The 20,121-nt window shown below is 39.1% G+C and overlaps 1 protein-coding gene across 4 annotated transcripts in view; it reads left to right on the top strand.

Moving 5' to 3' along the window:
- The window catches only part of polb (polymerase (DNA directed), beta), a 105,751-nt gene that overhangs the window by 60,276 nt on the left and 25,354 nt on the right, over positions 1-20,121 (top strand). For all 4 annotated transcript variants that reach the window (XM_041210255.1, XM_041210258.1, XM_041210257.1 and 1 more), the window contains exon 12: positions 17,074-17,138. In XM_041210255.1, the coding sequence (XP_041066189.1) occupies positions 17,074-17,138 (65 nt within the window). The remainder of the gene's footprint in view (positions 1-17,073; positions 17,139-20,121) is intronic.

Below are 20,121 nucleotides of genomic sequence, written 5' to 3'. Positions count from 1 at the left end.
TCCACTTCTCATTACTATTACATACCTCTCGCCCCCCCATCGTTAGGATAATTTTTCTACCAATCTTCCTGTTTATTCTGGGTTTTAAAAATCTAAGACACAAATTCAGTTTATAGCTAAACATATGTAACAATGTTACAATTTATAATCGTGTAGCCTGAACCTGCAAACTTTCTAGGTAATTTAACTGATTCAAGCACAATAAATCTGGTCCTGCTAACATACTAAATGTTGTATGGTGAGGGTGTTATAGTGTAGTGGCTGTCATTGCACTAGTAATCCAGAGACTTGGCACTAATAATCCATAGAATCTGAGTTAGAATCCCACAGTACTAATACAGAATTTGAATTCAGTTTTTTAAAAAAAATAGCCGGAACTAAGAAGATAGTATCAGTAAAAATGACAATGAAGATGGTCCTAAAAAACCCAACTGGATCACTCATTCCCTTTAGGGCAGAAACCTCCTTCTTTACATGGCCTCAGTCTATATGTGACTTCAGTCACACACCAATGTGGTCGACTCTTAACTTCCCTCTGAAGCGGCCCAGCAAGCCATTCAGTTGCGTCAAACTCAGGGCAGCTGTGATGGATGATAAATATTGGCCTTGCCAACAGCACCCATGTCTGAGAATGAGCAGTGCATGCGAGGTGTGTGTGTGTGTGTGTGTGCGTGTGCGCAGGTGTGTGCAAACATTTGAAAAGACAAGTAAGGTTTATTTGAAAAAAGGCACACTTCAAAACTCTGTTACTATAATAGCAAATGTCTGAAATTCATACAGATTTATGAAATTGAGGAAAGAGGAACTAAAGTCTGATGTCTTGTTTTACCCTCACATCATAATTTTTATTGTGCAAATTACATGATTTTTTTTTACACAGGAAGAAAACTATAAAAATAAGGCAGTTTAGTAAGTCTGCTAAGGTTCAGTGGATATGGCCCCCTGATTTACTACTTGGCTGTCCCTTGTTGAAAATAAAATATGTTATAAACAATGCCTTCAGGAATTAGTTGTGGCAGTGAACCTAGTTTATGTATTCTGTTGAAATATACTTGAGGTGTTTTTGACTCACAAAATTAAAATTGCTTATTGTTTCAATTTGATATATAAATTTTTGAAAGGTTATTTTTCCCTAATTTCATGGGAATCCCTATATTACGTGCCAATCCTGGTACTCGGGTTGGAGCTAGATAACCTGCTCGCAGATTTAAATCCTTGGTCTTTCAATAGTCTGCTAGGAATTATACCTTAATTACCACAACGCCAACCATTTTCATCCGTCCGCTTCCTGTTGATCTTTTCCCCCTCCAACCTGAAGACAGTGACTCCTATTTGGTTATAGTTCCTTGGGTTCTGGCTTCCCTCTGATACTGTGCCCACATCATTGACCTTCTTGTGTGAGCCAAGACAGTGGGCCATTTGATCTTAGTGAGTGGAAACTTGGCATGTGTCTCTTTTAACCCTCTCCCCCCCTGCCAGAGGTGCAGGCCAATTGGATTGTTTCCACCTCCAGCCCTGTGAAAGACAGCTAACTTGGCCCAGAAGTGGCAGGGTATCTGGGTCTTCCTAGTATCCGCTTGTTGCAGCTTATGATATTCCAGCTCAGATTGGGAATTCATTGGGGAGTCAATTTCCTAGTCCCTCAGCAGCATGGCAATATGTCACTGCATGTCATTGAGATATTGAACCTTTCTCTCACACTGCTATGGAATCCTGACTTGGGGAGTGCCCCTAAAATATTGCGTCACCCACGTGCTTAAATGTGGTTAATTTGAGTTTGTATCTGATATTTCATGCCAGGTTAGTTCCTGATCTTGACCAGAATTGCTATCCAACTGATTAGTTACAGTGTGGCATGGGTTGAAGCAGATTGTTACAAGGCATCAGCTGTCTGACTTGGAAGAAGTTGCATATTTGACAATAAAATACAATGAGCAAAGACTGAAAAATGTAAAACCAATGATGAACTGTTAGAAATTATAATTTCACAAATATAGGGAAGTCAGGGTTAATGATCGAGTCCAGAGATTGCATGTCAGAGAAGTAGGAGCTCAACATCATGTCCTATGCTATTGAGTTTAATCCAGCTAAAATCTTTTGCATTTCAGTAGCTTGATGAATAAGGAAGCCCTGCCAAACTAAAGCAGTCACTCTGAAATAAAAACATCCCTCCGGCTCAAAGTTGTTGAGTTGGAGTGTGAGTTGGCAACACTTCAACAACAAGATAGGGGGAGGAGTATTTGGATAGTTTACTGCAGACCACATTCACACCTTGTAGAGATATGGAATCAAAATGAGGTTGGTGTGACCGGTAGTGTTCAGAATCAGGATTATTTAGAGAATGAGGATCTGCAGAAAATGATCCTATCCAACCGGCACAATGCACTTGCTGCCTGTGAGGATAGGATTAAGTTTGAGCTTAATCCCTTCGAGCAGGAGACTGTCCAAAGGGAATTGAGAGGGGTGGGAGGAGGAGGAAGGGAGGTGTAATGAGGTAATTGTAGGGGTTCAATAATTAGGGACACAGGTGGCATACCTGGTGCCAGTGTGACATCTCAATCCTGCTTGAAAAGATAATGGAGAGGGAGGTGTGGGATTCTGTAGTCGTGGCCCATGCTGGGGCCAACCCCATAGGAAAGAGTAGGGAAGAAGTCCTGCCTGGAGAGTACCAGAGGCTAGCTAATTTAAAGAGCAGGACATTAGGACATTTACAAGTTATGTGCAAATTGGCATAGGAATACAAATGCCAAGTAGGTGAACATGTGGCTGAAGGAGTGATGTAGGCAAGAGGGGTTACATTTCACGAGACACTAACAACAGTACTGGGATAGGAAAGAATTGTAGCATTGGGACATGCTTCACGTGAACTGGCCTGGGACTGGGGTCTTAGTGGACATGATAACTAGGCCGATCACAAAATAGTAAACAAAAAGGGGAGGGCTCAGGTGGAAAGGATAGTATAAATAATAGTTCTAAAACAAACAAAAGGGGAGAAAGGGAGAAATGTGAAAATAGCTAATAAGATTCTAGGTTAAGGTATGGCTGACATCATTGGGATGAGACACTGTCCACAGTGAACTGGGAAAATGTGTTAATGGTACAACGACAGAAGAACTTTGGCAGTTGTTCAAGAAATAATTGAATGTGTTATAGAGCCAGTTTATACCCTTAAGGGACAAGAGCTCTACTTGCCAAAAATAACAGCCATGGACAGCTAAAAAAGTAAGGGACAATATAAAACTAAAAGAAAAAGCATACAAAAATGCAAAAGCTAGTGCAGATCCTGGTAATTGGAGAGAGCCAAAGAACAACAAAAGGTGACACAACAGATAATAAGAGCTACAAAAAGTGCATGGAAAGAAACTTGCAAGGGATGTCAAGGTTGAAATTTTTTCCCAATTACCATAGGAAAGAGGTGACTAGATGCAATGTGGCTCCTTTGAAAGCTATTAATGATATCATCGATGAAAATTAGAAAATAGTGGACATGTTGAATAATCACTTTGTGGCAGCATTTTAAGCGTCAAGGACGACTTGCATTTGTATAGTACCTTTAACAAAATAAAACCTCCCGAGGTGTTTCACAGGAGCATTATCAAACAACATTTGGCACTGAGCCTCATAAGGATATATTAAGGCATATGACCAAAAGCTTGGTTAAATAAGTATATTAACAGGGATCTTAAAAGAGGAAAGAGTAATGCAGAGGTTTATGGAGGGAATTTCACAGCTTAGGGCCTTAGCAGCTAAAGGCATATCCGACAAAGTTTCATTTGAAATCAGGGATGCTCAAGTGGCCAGAATTAGAGGAGCACAGATAAGCTAACGGAATGCTGGAGGACTAGAATATTGGGGGGGGGCAACGTTATGCTACAGACATACAAACAAAGGACGATAGAAGCTTAGGAATCTCTTCAAATAAAACATCAATTAATGCTAAATTAACTGTTAAGTTTAACTCTGAGATTGATATATTTTTGTTAACTCAGAATATTAGGGGATATGGGGCAAAGGTGGGTATATGAAGTTAGGTCATAGTTCAGGTGATCTCATTGAAGGGTGCAACTGGCTAAAGGGGATACATGGCCTCCTGTTCCTGTTTTTCCTTTTATATTTTACTAAGGGGGCTACTCAATGGGTGTAGTTTTTTTTTGTGGAATCACTGTTTTGTTAATTTCTTCTTGAGGAAGATGCTCCTTTCTTCATTTTTGGATACAAATTAAAGAACAAGTCTTTATATGAAAAGAATGTTGGAAAATAAAATAGTCCAAATAATTCTTGGAAGATGGTCATGGCTTCTCCTGGTACTGGCGTTTTAATACTGATAAATTTCATTTTAAAATGGAAAGTGTTTGTGAAATGCTGAAATATTTATAATTTGTTTATTTTATATAATCAGAACAAAGCACTGGACGGAATTTTACAGCCCCTCCCACCGGCAGGATTTTCTGCTCCCACCAAAGTCAATGGACTTTTGAACAGTTCGCCGCATTTTATGGGCTGTAAAATTCCTCCTGCTAACTTTTGTGCTTTGAGTTGGCATCATTTTTATCAGAAACCATCACTACATTAATTGAGATATGAGGTGGAGGGTTAATTGTGGTTACCTCCTTGTAATATACGTGGAAGTTGGATGGTATGGGTTGTGGTTAATTTTGACTGAATAAAATTAAGCAGAGGATTAGTAGCGGTTAGCCAGCTGCTGCCTTTTGTCTGTATAGAATGAACCATCACTTTGCAGTTATGTATCTTTGAAGTGCTGCTTGCAGACTTTGCCCAAAGCTCTGAAAATGCGGAGGCACTGGACAGTAGTCTGCTTTTACTACCTGTCTGAATGTTGATTGTTTGGTGGCACCAGCATTCCCAGCTGTACTCTTTGTCTGCCTGCCTACCTGCTGGAAAGGTCTGACTCAAGTTTTTCCAGGAATCCTTTTATGGACAGTTGCTTTGGAGACAGTAATGAGGAAGTTGACGGTATTATTAAGCTTTGAACAACAGAGCCTTTGTAGGATTTAGTTTGCTCAGGCCAAGCCCCTTCTTTACTGGAATCCTAAGACATATTTTGTTAAATTAATTTCCTGATTAACTCACCAGTTCTGAATTGCTATCATAATCACCACAGTAATGGCCACAAAATGCATAATTAATGTATTTTGATAGTTTCAATGCTGGAAATTCTTCCAAGTGGGATACTTGCAGCCCAAATCATTTTTAAAAATGGGAGCACCTTTTTAGTTGTCAGCCTTTTATGAAGAGTTCAATAAGTTTACAGTAAGCCTTCACTTAAAGTTGTAGTTGCATTCCTGAAAATTGCAACTTTAAGTGGAACAACTTTAAGCGAATCACATTTTTCCATTAAAACCAATGTAAAGGCTGTAATTAGGCTTTGTAGGACCTTCATCATCAGAGAAAAAATATTAAAACATTACACCCTGCAAGTTGAAATATTTTACATTGCTAAATTCCTACACAGTATTCAAAAAAGAAATAACTTCAAAATAAATTAATGTAAACATAAAAGAAGAATGGCAACTTTCTACTTGCAGCATCTCCTGCTTGCAGACTGAATCAGTTATTTAGCAAAGCAGTTACCCAATCTATGCTTGGTTTTCCTGCACATTGTGAGCAGTGAATGCAGTCCGCAAAACTGAAACAAGTACAAGTAAATCGTGGCCGGAGGAAACTTGGAGTGAGTGCATATAGGGCCTTGCATGGCAGATGGTCTGTGTCCTGCTCTTTTCATGGGAAGAGAAAGGGATGCAGGAGGTGATTGAAGAGTGGACTGAGCTTGCTGGAGCTTTGTGGGCAGCTTTGTTCAAGGGCAGCAGCGAATGCCATCACTGCTGCTGATTGCCAAGTCCAGACCTGTGTCTAATAACACATGTTATGTGGGCTTCTTCTACAGTCTAAATATTTAAAGGTGAACTGTTCTTCCATATTGTCATATAATAGGGAGTGATTTGTCCACTATTCATTTCTCTCAGTCCTCGTGTGTTGGCAGATCTTTCAACATCAGGAAATCCCCGATAAGAGAAGTTCAGTCCTAAGCTGTACATCATAGTCTCACGTTTGGGAATCCTTACCAAAACCCTGTCTTCCAGGCTGTGTCTAATTAGCATTCTTAAACTGGAGTATCTTTAGTAGGAGTATCGAGGCCAAGACTGGCATTCTTCTTGCTTTCTGTCATTGTAGAGATAAAATATTGATAGGAGGCTTTCAAATTCACGCTACATGTTGGGATAGATGATGAGAGAAAGAGCAAGAGTACAGTTGAAAAGCTTACATGTGGACTAAGAAATAAGACAAGAAAAAGAGAAAGAAAAGGAACAAAAGGTGTGGCGGAGGCAAGTTCAATAAAAGCATTCAAAAGAGAATTAAACTGTTACCTGAAAAGGAAAAATGTGCAGGTTTACAGGGAGAAGACAGGGGAATGGCACGAGGTGAATTGTCATTCGGAGAGCCAGTGCGGACACAATGGGCCATAAGGCCGCTTTCTGCACTGTAATGATTCTGTGAAGAGAAAACTGGACAATAGCTGAAAGGATGAGTACAAAATGCCATCTGGCTGTTCCCTCTTCCCCATGTGATAATGGAGCTTTTCATTTTTAACCACATTTAAGTTTTTGGCATGAGATGACTCAGGTGTCCAGGTCAACACCAAACAGCTCAGATCCAGGACAATGTCTCTAGACAATGAAGTGTGCTGTACATTCCTAAAACAAAGTTTAAATCAATTTGATGAAGTAGTTTTTGGATCATAAAAGTGGACAATTAAAAGAAGAAATATGTGGTAATATTCCAAGGCATTGTATTTTCTAAATGATTTTATCTGTCTACTTGTCCTTATTCTTTGAATATATGTCATGGAATCTTTTAGGTACACCTAATCAGACAGGTGGGACTTAGTTTAACATCTCATCCAAAGGATGGCACTCTCTCAGCACTGAGGTGGGAGCCCAGATTGTGTGATTGAGTACTGGAGTGGGACTTGGCACAATCTTCTCACTCAGATGATGTTACTACCACTGAGCCAAGTTTTCATACAAGTATGACTGAAAACTATGAGCTGACTACTGCAATAAATTTAGGTATACCCACCAATGCCTCTGGTGATCCGCATGCTTTGGTAGCATGCCACATGACTCATTTTAGCCATTTATTATCTCTTGGGCATATTTTGACCAATTTATCAGACATTGTCTTCTGATCACTGCAAAAAGCTAATGTGGAAAAAGAATGGGGCATTGTGCATCCTGAAGAGAAAGTGGATATGCTGATTGTATTATGATCTAACACACAGGGTATAAAAGACATATAACAAAAAGAGTAAGCCTCATGTATTGTTGGGCATTGTTCATATTTCTTGCATCATATTTTGAATCTATATAAGCTGTGTGCAGTTTATGGCTTAACCCAATAAGTATTATTACTAGTCAAGGATGGGAGTGACTCTGCATCTGCTGGGTATTGTTTGTTTTTTGATTCTTTGATCGATCATGCATGGTGCTTATAATTATGCATGGTTAAGTCAATAAAACATTTGACATTTTATTGTAATTGCCATATGTGATTTTTGAGCTCATCTGCTCATGAGATTTCTTCGTTACATCTTGCTCTTTAGTTATTGTTAGTCAGCCTTTTCATTCCATCAATTATTTCTTTCCACTTTTTATTTGGTTTCAATCCTTATTTCCTAATGTCTTGTGTTGTTAATCTGCTTAGTTGGAGGTATGTGGTTTACTTTCATTGTGGAGGCAATTTCCTGCCAATCCAATTATGCCTGTCTATTTTGCATTTTTAAACAAAATCCCATTTTTAACCATTCGTCATAACTCTCTCAATATTCCAAATCATATTTCAGAAGCTTGCTGTTTTTTGCATTATTGACATCTGTGAGCAATTACCTTTTTTAATGTACAGTTTTGTTTAGTTATTATTTTGTTCAGAGTTTAAATGCAATATCTGTACAGTTGTTTGTCAGTTAGTGAGTTTCAATTTAAAGGGTATATTTATTGTTGGCATAACTAATTTTTTTTGGATTGAGCGTATTGTTGGAGTACTGAGTCTAGAGGTTTGAGCACCTTTATTGTAAAAAAAAATTCCAAGATGTTTCCCAAAAGCGTGAGGTAAGGTCCATTAAATGATATGTATGCAAGTCGGTAGTATTCATTATATGGGCAGTCTGTACCATAATGAGTGCATAAGCACACTGACATGGAATAGTCCTGTAGGGAAGGAAATCTGCCGTCATTATCCACTTTGGCCTATTTGTGACTCCAGATCCACAGCAATGTGTTTGAATCTTAACTGCCCTCTGATATAGCCATGCAAGCCACTTAGTTATATAGGGATGGGCAATAAATGTTGGCCTTGCCAATGTAACTAACATATTTTTATTTTTTCTTGGACTGTGGCTTTAAAAACTACCATGGCTGCAATTTAAAAGAGATGTTCAATGGAGCAGGAAGAAGAAAACCTACAATGTTGCTATCCTAGAACAGTGTGCCAGGTTGGAGAGAATGGTGCTGGAAAGGAGACCTGGTTTAAGAGGGAACTGTCTAGCGATGGCATTTTTATTGGCCACTGACCAAGTGGACAGGTTTTGTGTGAGGGTAGTGCAGTAGATCAGCTCCTAGCCTGAAAAGAGGAAAGACCTGAAATCTCTCTCTCTTGTGTTTTGTAAGACTCCAGTAATCCTGCCATAGTAGCTATCCAGCTATTCCTCACATCTCTGTATCCTCCTTTCTTTGAGAAACCCCTGTAAGGAGGAAAAGGGGAAAAATCACCAATAAAGACATTAAAAACAAGTTTTAACCCGAGAACTACAGACTGGAAGTGCTGGGAGACCACCTTGCATCAGCCACAACAAGGGATTTGGAAGAAATCAATTAAAGTCAACCCATCTAATCCTGACCTCCAGATTGGTGCTATTGAACTGTTTTATCTCACCCTTAAAATCCTTGTTTTGTATGCATTACGTGAGTGTGTGTGTGTGTTTGTGTATAGGGGTTAAGAAGGGGTAGAGTTTAAGTTATAGAGTCAAAAGTTAGCAGTTCATATTTCTTTTGCCACTGGTTAAAGTCAATTTGTTAATAAACAGTTGTTACTAGTTAAGTTTACAAACCTGGTGCTTGTATTCTGTTAACCTAAATTAAACAATTAGGTAGAATTGGGGCAATTTGGTGGTCTGATTAAACTTCTCACATTTGTCTCGGCTAGAGGAGCAGTGGGGCTTGATACCACAGTGCACTATCCCCAGTGAGTCATGACACCAGCGACACCCGCATCCCACAAATGAATGAAAAAAACAGTGATGAATGGAACCTTCATCTCAACTTAAAAGTTATTCGCAACCTCTTTAGCCTATATTCTTTTCAAACACCTGTACTGGTTTGAGAAATATAATGACACTTTTAAACAGTTAAAGGTGAATTAAATGTTATTAATAGTATATTTGGGCAGCACCAAAAACAGCACTTTGATCTTTAAAGCATTAGATGTGCATAATATGGAAGTTTGAAGTTCACTTATTGTTGAGGGGCATTCACACTTGAAGGTTCCCCAAAAATGAGATGCTAGGCTCTATCTGGCTATAAAGAAAAAGGAGCTGAGGGATGAGGCCCTTCTCAGCTCTTCTCTTTCAATTGCCTCCTAAAGGATGGGTAAAGTGCAACACTAACTACTTCTGTAAAAATGTTATAGACTGGACAAACTGCTCTGACAACCGAGAACGGTTGCATGGCTCAGGGTAGTAATTATACAAGATTTGACTTCATTTGTCACTTTTTTCCAGCAATGAATAGTTTTTTCAAAGTAAGCAGCTCAAATTGTGACAGAGCTAAATGTCAGCATAGGTATTTCAACATTTTAAGAAATATAGATGCTTCTAGTGATTTAGCCAAGTAATTGACACCATAATTAAATAGAACAGATCACTTTAGCTGTGCAAGGTATGGAACTTGGTACAGCAGATTGAAAAGATATATTAAAGCCAAAGAAAAGTAAATGGTTTCAGATTATAACAATTGAATGTACCTATTTTCAAAGTTTTGGTGTCAAACTATTTTTACAGAAACAGAATTGCAGATAAATTTAGAATCTTTGGATTTCTCAGCCCTCTTGATGAATTTTTCACATGATCTCTGAATTATTAATGCATAGAAGGAAGCTATTCAGCCCATCATGTCTGCGCCAGGTCTCCAAATGAGCAACCCACCTCATGCCATTCCCCCACTTTCTCCCTTCACCCTGCACACTCTCCTTTTTCAAAAAGCTACTTTTCTTTCATCACTTCTATTTGTCAGAAACTGTACCAAGCTTGGCTTGGTTTATGGTGCTTGGCTAGTGCCATTATGTATATTCTCCTTCACCGATCTTTCAGGAATTAACCATGGCATTTGTTCTCATGTTTACCCAGGTTTGTCCTGCAATCATTCTATCTCTCTTTTTCTTTAACATTTGTAGAACAAACATAACTATTCGTGAAATCGAAAGTTCCACTAATTTAGTTTGTCTGTTTCCAAAATGGCAATGACTTGCATTTATATTGTGCTTTTAACTAGTATAATATCCCAAGGCACTTCAAAGGAGCATTATCGAAAATGAATTAATACGCTGCATGAGGCTTTTGGACAGGTGACCAAACACTTGTCAAAGAGTAAGTTTTAACGGTTGTCTTAAAGGAGGAGAGTAGAGAGGTGGAAAGGTTTAGGGAGGCAACCCCTGAATTTAGGACCTAGGCAGAGAAAGCATGAAAGCCATTGGTGGAGCGATTAAAATCGGGGAAGCGCAAGAGACCAGAATTCGAGTAGTACAAAAATCTTAAAGTGCTGTAAGGCTGGAGGAGGTTCAGACATAGAGGAGTGCCTTCTACAGAGGAGTGACATGAAACAACTTCCCTAGCACATGTCTTTTAAAATAGTTTTAGTGATTATGCGGAGTATCAGCTTAGTTATGTAACTGGGATGGGTGATGAATACAGAAATACTTATTCCACATAATAGAAATTGTGTGCATGTGGCATTTCAAAATTCAGATTTTGCATTTCATGGATCTTTTTATAGCTTTCTTAACTTTCTGTTTTCATGTCTGAAGAAAGCTTCACACCTGCATTGGCAATGTACCTTTTCTCATTAGAAGTGCTTGTCAGGTCTATTGTGGTTTTTCTTTTAGATTTCCAGAATCTGCAATTTATTTCATTTTATAAAATCATTTTCTTTTCCTTCTTTGCTATTGTTACTTCAAGTGAAATGTGTGTTTGTGTAGTGTTAGTAAGAAGATCATATGTGCACAAAGCCTACAGGTGCAGGGTTTGTACTAGATTTATCACATTATCCACATCACTGTGATAAGGGATGCAAAGTATCCACCTCACTTGTGATCTATTCCCTATTTGCTGTAGATTTCATTATATTCGTATTTCGCATTCAGGAGGGACGCTACAGCTTTTAAATTGTTATTGGAATGAGTTACATGCAGTAGTGGCAGTTAGTCTGATAGCTATGTAATGTGAATGCAAACTCCAGGGAAAATCTGATTGAACATATTTATTGTTCAGATTAACCTTTTATTTAAAGCAGCTGCAATTGCTATTTGATGTTTTAAATGCCTGATAATTCAATAGCATCAGAATCCCGAAATGTTATACATAGGGATCAGCATTGGAATTTTGTTGAGATAATCACCTCTTTAAATGTTGTCCTTTCAAGTGCATGTTGTCCGAGCATTCATTTTACACATGAATTGAAAGAATAACTTATCTTGCAATTGCGGACAAGCTAAAAGGTCAATTAGCATTAATGGTTGTTTTGGTTTTGAGTGCTCCTAGACCTAACTGCAGAATTTGATTATGATTTAAGTATAGATCTTGCATGTGTGTATTAATCTGGAATATGCCACGTGTTTGCCGTCCATCCGTAATTGGGAATATATTTTCATTGTGCCAGGTTCCAGTACTAAAATGATAGGGTAGGAATTGCTGGCAGGAATGGTGCATGCAGAAGATCTGTCTGACTTTAAAGTACTGCAGCAACCACTTGTATAAGCCACCTTGATAAGTGTCACTGCAAAGTGATTCTATATAGTTACCTTCAGTAATTTCTTCTGAGCTTTTAAAATGGTTTGTCATCAGATACTGGCATCTTTTCAGGGGCACTGCTGTGGATGGCTATTGATGAAAGCTCCCATACTCCAGTAATTTGATATTATTGAAGACTCATAATACTTTGTTCACAGACACAGTTTCAGAAACGAACACACACAATAACAGCTGCTAACTGTGAAAGAAGCTCAGTCTGCAAATTGTTACAAACCCATCAGAAGTTTCAATAGAAGTTTATAGGATCTTAATCCATATTACTTTTTTTTCTCATTCTTTTATGGGATTGGGCTGTCGCTAGCAAGGTCAGCATTTATTGCCCATCCCTGTTTGCCTTTGACCTGAGTGGCTTGCTGGACCATTGCAGAGGGCAGTCAAGAGGCAACCACATTGCTGTGGAGCTGAGTCACATGGTAGGCCAGACCTGGTAAGGATGTTCCTGGGTGGGCAGTGAAAACAAGACAGGATAGCCCAGTTTGTGTGTCAACTAGCACATCTGGCAGTTTGCAAAAGGAATCCTTATGAAGTTGCTGTTGTTTCATACAGTTCTCCTTTGCAGATACTATCCTTTGGCGTTTGTTGTATAACATTGCTGCTGGTTTATAAAAAAATCCATTTACTTCCCTCTGAGGATTCAATATGTCAAAACATGTCACCACAAGAATAATGTTAGCCAGAGGGTGAAAAGGGTGAAAATAACTTAATGTGCTTGCCTAGTGATTATTGTGCTAAACTAGTAATGCAGAAGTAATGGATTCTGACCCTACCAAAGCAAACTTTGAATTAATTTGAAAAAAAAACTGGCTATTTGTGGGCTGGCACTAGAAAATGGCATTTTGTGATTAAAATAAAAGCAATAATATCGTTCAGAGAAAGTAACTTTAAAAAGCAAATTGGAAATTTAATTGAAAAGAAGAAATTTGCAGGGCTATGGAAAAAGAGCAGTGGAGTAGAATTCATTGGATAATTCTTTCCACGAGCCAGTACAGACACAGTAGGCGAAATGGCCTCCTCCTTTTCTGTGAGATTCTATGAGGGTCTGCTCTACATATGACTCCAGTCCCACACTATCTGACTGACTCTTAATGCCATCAGTGCAATTAAGGATAGGCATTAAGTATTGTCTTGTCAATATATCCTTGATTCCAAGAACAAATATAAAATAATTGTCATCTGGTCACGGAGAGGATGAAAAGCTCATAGGCTGCTATGCCATCTCAGACCTGATGTTACTTCCATTAAGTTGCTGTTCAAATCTGATACAACAGTTTTGTTTTATAGCCATTGCTGTATTCACTTTTCCCAAGATGGTGCAGTGAAAGCAAAATCCAACTGTAAGCTTCCCAATGGCCCAGTTTGTTCAGGCTCTCTGTAACTGCAATGCAAATGAGATTATCCCAATTTAATATCCTTGGACCATTTATCATATAGAAGGCGCTATTAATGTTAAAGGCTGAAATAAAATTTATGACATCCATGATCAATGAGAGAAGGCTTCTTGTCCAACTGAGTTCAGTTCAGAAGCAGAATGTTTACAGTTCAAACTCCTCATACTATTAGCCATAGATTCTTGCTCTGGTAGCAGGGCAAGACTGTTAAATGATTTAAGTACAGGAGGCAGAGAGGGAGAGACACACACACAAGATCGAAGGTTCAAATATGTTGTCATGCTCCTCTGGAAATGTGGTTTGAGCAAAGCCCCAGAATGAAACTTGTATTAGTACTTTTCACAATGTCTGTGTTTTCTCTTACAGCTGCTCCCTTTTGTTTGCTAAAATATGAATTGGTGAATCTGTAATGAAAAAAATGATAGGTTTGTAACCATTTCAATTGGCCTAGTTTATTGGTACTGAAATATGTTTTATGAGCTATCTGTAGATTTACAGGCATGTCTTAATTATTTTAGATTAGTTGATTGGTTTATTGTAGATTTTGGTGTACAGTATTGGATATGTACCAATAGTAATGGAACAGTTTACTATTTTTACCTTTTCAAAATGATTGTAACTATTTCTGTCTATTGCTGTTCCTTTGTAAAGGGCCATTTATTTTAAAGCTGTTCCAGGAAATTGAATGGGCAGTTCGGGGAAAGAAACTTGCAGGGCTAGAGGAATGCAGTGGGGTAATAGGATTCACTGAATTGCTCTATAGAGAGCCAGCATGGACATAATGGACCAAATGGCTTCCTCCTGTGCTGTAAATGACTCTCTCAATCAGAGATAAGAAATGACTTGGTTGTAGTCTGAAGCTGAAGATAGACTGTATGAGTGAAGGGAACATTATTCCAATTTTAAACTAACATCTAAAAAAGCATTGTTTTCATCAAATGAAGCATTACATTTAACCATCAACTGTAAGTAACATAAAGGGGAAATCCAGTGTCAGAGCTAATAAATTTCATAAGTACTTCCTTGTTTTACATATTTTCTCCATTTATCCTGAATGAAAATTTTATTAATATCACTATTGTTGTTTTTCATCTTCCAGCGTTGTAGTAAATTTCTAATGGAAATAACTTACCATCTTTTATGTTATTGGAGAATTTGTGTCTTTTGAAAAGTTCTCTCATGATAGTCTTCACACTGCATGTTATGGAAGCATTGGGTGAAAAAACTTCCACTTATGGCATAGCGTTGAAATCCCATGGGACGCAGGTCAAAAATGAAGTTAGGAGTAAGAAGGTATACTTAGTTTTTTAATGTTACCAGAGAAGATTATTGAAGCAGCGTGTAAATGGGGCAAAGAGAGAATTAAGTGCTTATGGAGAGAGAAAAGCTGAGGAGGACAGTAATAGGTGAGTAAGACTAACCTAGGGGAAAATACTGGCATGTTTGAGTTTAATGGCTTTCTCTCCTATCCCTAAAATGCTAATGTTCTTCAGTAAAAGATTGCATTGCTTACTTGATCAGCAGGAAATATTTAGGAGAATTTGAATTCTGAGCGAGCTTTTAGCAGGAAACTGCTCCGGCGAATTGATTTCCCACACAGCAGGAGGAGGCTGCGGCGATTTTAACTGCTGGGCCTTGTTTAAGTACCGTCAGTCCAATTTGCAGCCAGAACGAACAAGAGGAGGACACTAAACGGCTGCCGTCTGATGAAGATCTGGCAGCTAAGGATAGTCACGAGACTTCCATTCAAGTGATTAGTTGGTTGATGGTTTTGGGCAGTGGGGAGCAAGCAGTGGTGGGGAATTTGCGGGCAGGGGAGTCCACAACTTTCACTGTGGTTGCTCGGATGAGCATTCTTGATCCTGGAGGTTGGTGTATTCTCACTCCTTTGGAAAGGAATACTGACATATTAGTTCTAAAAAGCCTGGGAAAGGCAAATCATATGAACATTGTCATAATAGCACTGAAATTAAGTGTTTGAAAGGGAGTGCATCTGTCCTGGTTACCTCACCACTGGTAACTTTGAGTGGGCCCTATTCAAAAAAAGAACATCCTTTGAAGATTGTAATCATACTCCTATATCTTTATTTCTGTCCATGCTTTTGATACTGTGTTTCTCACTTTGTGAGAGACACTGTTACAAATTCAATGGGAAATTGATCCAGGAAAAGGTAGAACAAAAATACTTTTAAGTAAAAAAAAATTAAAAAAAAATCTGCCCAGTGGAATTTTGAATATTTTACAGACTCTTCTTTTAAGTTAAAAAATGCTCAGTGAGAATGAATTTAAATGACAATTACAGAATTATATTTTGAGTCAACTGTAATGTAAAATCCATGTTGTTCACTTCATGTTGTAAAAGAGGAATTCCATTGGCCCAATCAAGTTGGGTTAAATGGCAGCATTTCTCAAATGAGCACAGCGGCTTCAGCTCACTGTTAAATCGCAAGTTCAGGTCATATGCTTGATTGCTGTGAACATTCCAATGTGCTTGTGGGGTAGATTGGGAAATGTGAGGTGGATTGAAGCACATTGGTATACTTTGTGTTATTAGCTGGTCTGTATTCATCATTAAACACACTGGAATGCTATTTTAACACATGGGCTTGTAAAATCCACAGTCTGATTTGCATATCAGCAGTTATTACTTCACATTTAAAACTAAGATTGTTAACCGTCAACATAAAAGAACATAAAAGCAATATTACAAGAGCAAACTGGAAACTGTCAAAGGGAAAATATACAGTGAAGCGTTTGTCTGATATGGACAATTTATTTATGCTGCAGTAAGTGACCTGCATCTGCCACCTTTTAACAAGTTTGGAAGAAATGTGCAAGTGAATACCGGAATATTCAAACCTGACCATTTTTTACATTTTACTTCATTGGGATTGTTCATTGTCATCTCAGCAACTTCCACCTGTTCTGTACTAGTACAAATCCACCTCACTTCTTCTGTTCAAGAAGCACTTGTACATCAGGTTCCGGAGTCATTTTCCACTTACTTGCTGTGTGCAAGTACTGCTAATTGATTTCAGTATTCATTCTGCATTTCATTGGACTGAATCATATGGAGAAACTTCAACCACAAGAGTGCAGCATTGCTATGCATTGAAATGTTGTATACTATAGTTATATTGAGCAAATATTGATTATTGACTAGGTTAGCAGTCTCTGCACTTGATTTGACTTAAAGATGGCATCCCTTGTGATGGGAGATTGGAATTGTACTAATCCAAGCAATTTAGTTCATCAGGCTTATTCCTTTCAAGATCATTACACTAACTTAGCCAACTTTCTGAGGCTATATCCTATGGAATTGCTCCCTGGTCACCAAACTAGCAAAGAGAATATTAGGAACATCAGTCTCTCCTTACAATTGACTTTGTGAGTGAAAGAATGCTGGCTTTAAACTTACTTACATAACTGCGGCAATCATGATGTGCTTGCAATATTAAGATTGCTGTTCTGTCCTCTAGCACAGCCATATGAACTGAACTGGCTTCCTCCTGCGTTGTATGATTTTATTATAGTCACTAGAGCCATGGTGTTTTTCTGACTCTTTCTTTGCCTCCTTTTCTTCAACAGGGTGTCTGCCAATTGCCAGATGATAGTGATGGTAGTGATTATCCATTCAGGAGAATTGACATTAGGTGAGTTAATTACATAATACTTAAAAGATCTCAGAAGTCACCTCTCCCAACTCACACTTATCTAACTGGTCTGGTCAGAGCCCCAAGGCAGTAATCAAGTTTGATGTGACGACACTATTTGTCAGAAAATATTTTGGAAACAGCTGTTTGACGAAGTTAGTCCATGATGTATAAGGTCTTTCTTTTTTTTGGTTTGCTTTTCTTCAGTGACTTGCCAATATAAATGTTAATTATTCCACTCTTCCACTCTGCAATCTCACAAAGAAACAGTTAAGAACCATGTAAAATCTAAATTGACTGTCAGTACAGATTTTATATCGCTGCTGGAAAATGGTGCACAGAACAAGTTAATATATAGGCCATAGAATTTATCAAATGATAATAGAGAATACTAACATTTTTTTCCTTAGTTTGGTGCAGTGGCTTGGAGTGAATGTTTTACGTTAAAATTATTCTCTATATATAAGTTGCTGAATAAGCTGGTGGACATCACTTTCTTGGCAAATAATATGATCTAGTTATAGCACTTTTCTGTCTCTGTCCACCATGACACTTTTGATGGTTAAATGCTCTCAAGTAATAATTAACCTTGACTGCTAATATTCTGTTTCCTGCTGACTTTTGTTTATAACTCATCATCTTGGTTGTTTCCCCTCTCTCTTGGTTTGGATCAATCTTTGACCTGTTGCCCTTACTCTTAGCATTCTAAATCCATAGAATTAAATACTTTATAGCATAGAACAAGGACATTGAGCTCATCCTGTCTATGCCAACCCATTATAAGGGAAGTAAACTGAAGCCATGGCAGGACTTGTAATATGTGGGGAGCCGTGGATGCTACCGGTGTCCTAGACGATCACGTGTGCAAGAAGTATCACCAGCTGCAGAACCTTGAGCTCTGGGTTTCGGAGCTTGAGTGGCGGCTGGAGTCACTGTAGCACATCCACGAGGCTGAGAGCCACGTGGATTGCACATTCAGAGAGGTAGTCATACAGCAGCTTAGGAGCCTGGAGGCAGAAAAGGAATTGGTGACCGCGAGGCAGTCTAAGAGAACCAGACAGGTATTGCAGGAGTCTCCTGGTTCACCAATTGACACTCCACATTGGATACCAGTGAGGGTGTTAGTTCCTCAGAGGAGTGCAGTCAGAGCCAGGTTTGTGGCACCACAGGCAGCGCTGCTGTACAGGAGGGGAGAAAGAAGAGGGGAAGAGCAGTTGTAATAGGGGACGGTAGTTAGGGGAACAGACAGTCGTTTCTGTGCCCATAGACGTGACTTCAGAATGGTATGTTACCTGCCTGGTGCCAGGATCAAGGATGTCACAGAGTGGCTGCAGGACATTCTTTTGGGTAGGGTGATCAGCCAGAGGTTGTGGTCCACATTGGTACCAATGACTTAGGTAGGAAAGGGGGTGAGGACCTGAAAGCAGACTTTAGGGAGCTAGGAAGGAGTTTGAAAAGCAGGACCCCTAAAGCAGTAATCTCAGGATTACTCCCAGTTCCACATGCAAGCGAGTATAGAAATAGGAGAATTGAGCAATTAAACACGTGGCTGGAAAGCTGGTGTAGGAGGGAGGGCATTGGGACCGGTTCTGGGAAAGGTGGGACCTGTACAAGCCAAATGGTCTACACCTGAACAGGACTGGGAAGAATATCCTCACAGGGAGGTTTTATAGTGCTGTTGGGAGGGGTTTAAACTAGACTGGCAGGGGGATGGGAACCTGAGGGCAAATTCAGAGCAGGGAACTAGACAATGACAATTAATGAGTGACTCTGAAAAACAGAAGCAGCACAGGTTAAAGAGTGTACAGCACAGGAATTTGGCAGTGTTAAAAGGTATATGTGGAAATGCAAGGAGCATAGTAAATAAAACCAATAAGCTGAGAGCAGAGATAGACACACGGCAGCGTGATATCATCACTATAACAGAAGCTTGGCTTAAGGAGGAGCAAAAATGGCAGCTCAACAGTCAGGCCGGATAGGGAGGGGGGATTAAAAAATGGTGGGGGCATGACATTATTGGTTAAAGAATCAATTGCAGCTATGAGGAGGGATGATATACTAAATGAAGCATCAAATGGGGCCATATGGGTGGAGGGGTGAAGTAAAAACAGAAATTAGGAAAGCAAACAGAGGATACAAAAAAATATTGGCAGGTAAAATCAAAGAAAATCCTAAGATGTTTTACTAGTACATTAAGAGCAAGAGAATAACTAAGGAAAAGGTAGGGCCTGTCAAAGACGTACATGGTAACTTGTGGTTTGATGCAGAACATGTGGGCAAGGTTCTCAGTGAATACTTTGTCTCTATCTTCACTAAGGAGAGTGATGATGCAGACATTCTAGTTTAGGAGGGGGAGTGTGAAATATTAGATACAATAAGCATAGTGAGAGACGAAGTACTGGAGGGACTGGCATCCTTGAAAGTGGATAAATCACCAGGGCCAGATCGATTGTATCTCAGGCTGTTGAAGGAAGCCAGGGAGGAAAAAGCGGATGCTTTGAGGATAATTTTCCAATCCTCACTAGATACAGGTGATGTCCCAGAGGATTGGAGTTCTCTGAATGTTGTACCTTTAATTAAAAAGGGTGCGAAGGATAGGCCAGAAAATTATAGGCCTGTCAGTCTGACTTTGGTGGTGGGCAAATTATTGGAAACAGTTCTGAGAAACAGAGTAAACTGTCACTTAGAAAGGCACAGATTGATCAGGCATAGTCAGCATGGTTTTGTTAGGGGAAGATTGTGTCTTACTAAATAGAACTTTTTGAGGAAGTAACAAGGAGGATTGATGAGGGTGGTGCAGTGGATGTTGTCTCCATGGATTTCAGAAAGGCAGTTGACAAGATCCCACATGGCAAACTGATCAGGAAAGTGAGATCTCATGGAATACAAGAGAAGGTGGCAAATTTGATCCAAGATTGACTTAGTGACAGGAAACAAAGGATAATGGTCGATGGTTTTTTTTGTGAATGGAGAACAGTTTCCA

The sequence above is a fragment of the Carcharodon carcharias genome, chromosome 17, assembly GCF_017639515.1.
Source record: "Carcharodon carcharias isolate sCarCar2 chromosome 17, sCarCar2.pri, whole genome shotgun sequence".
In the NCBI taxonomy this organism is placed as follows: Eukaryota; Metazoa; Chordata; class Chondrichthyes; order Lamniformes; family Lamnidae; genus Carcharodon; species Carcharodon carcharias.
Note: the sequence above shows the minus strand (reverse complement) of the source record. Positions and strands in the feature narration are given on the sequence as shown.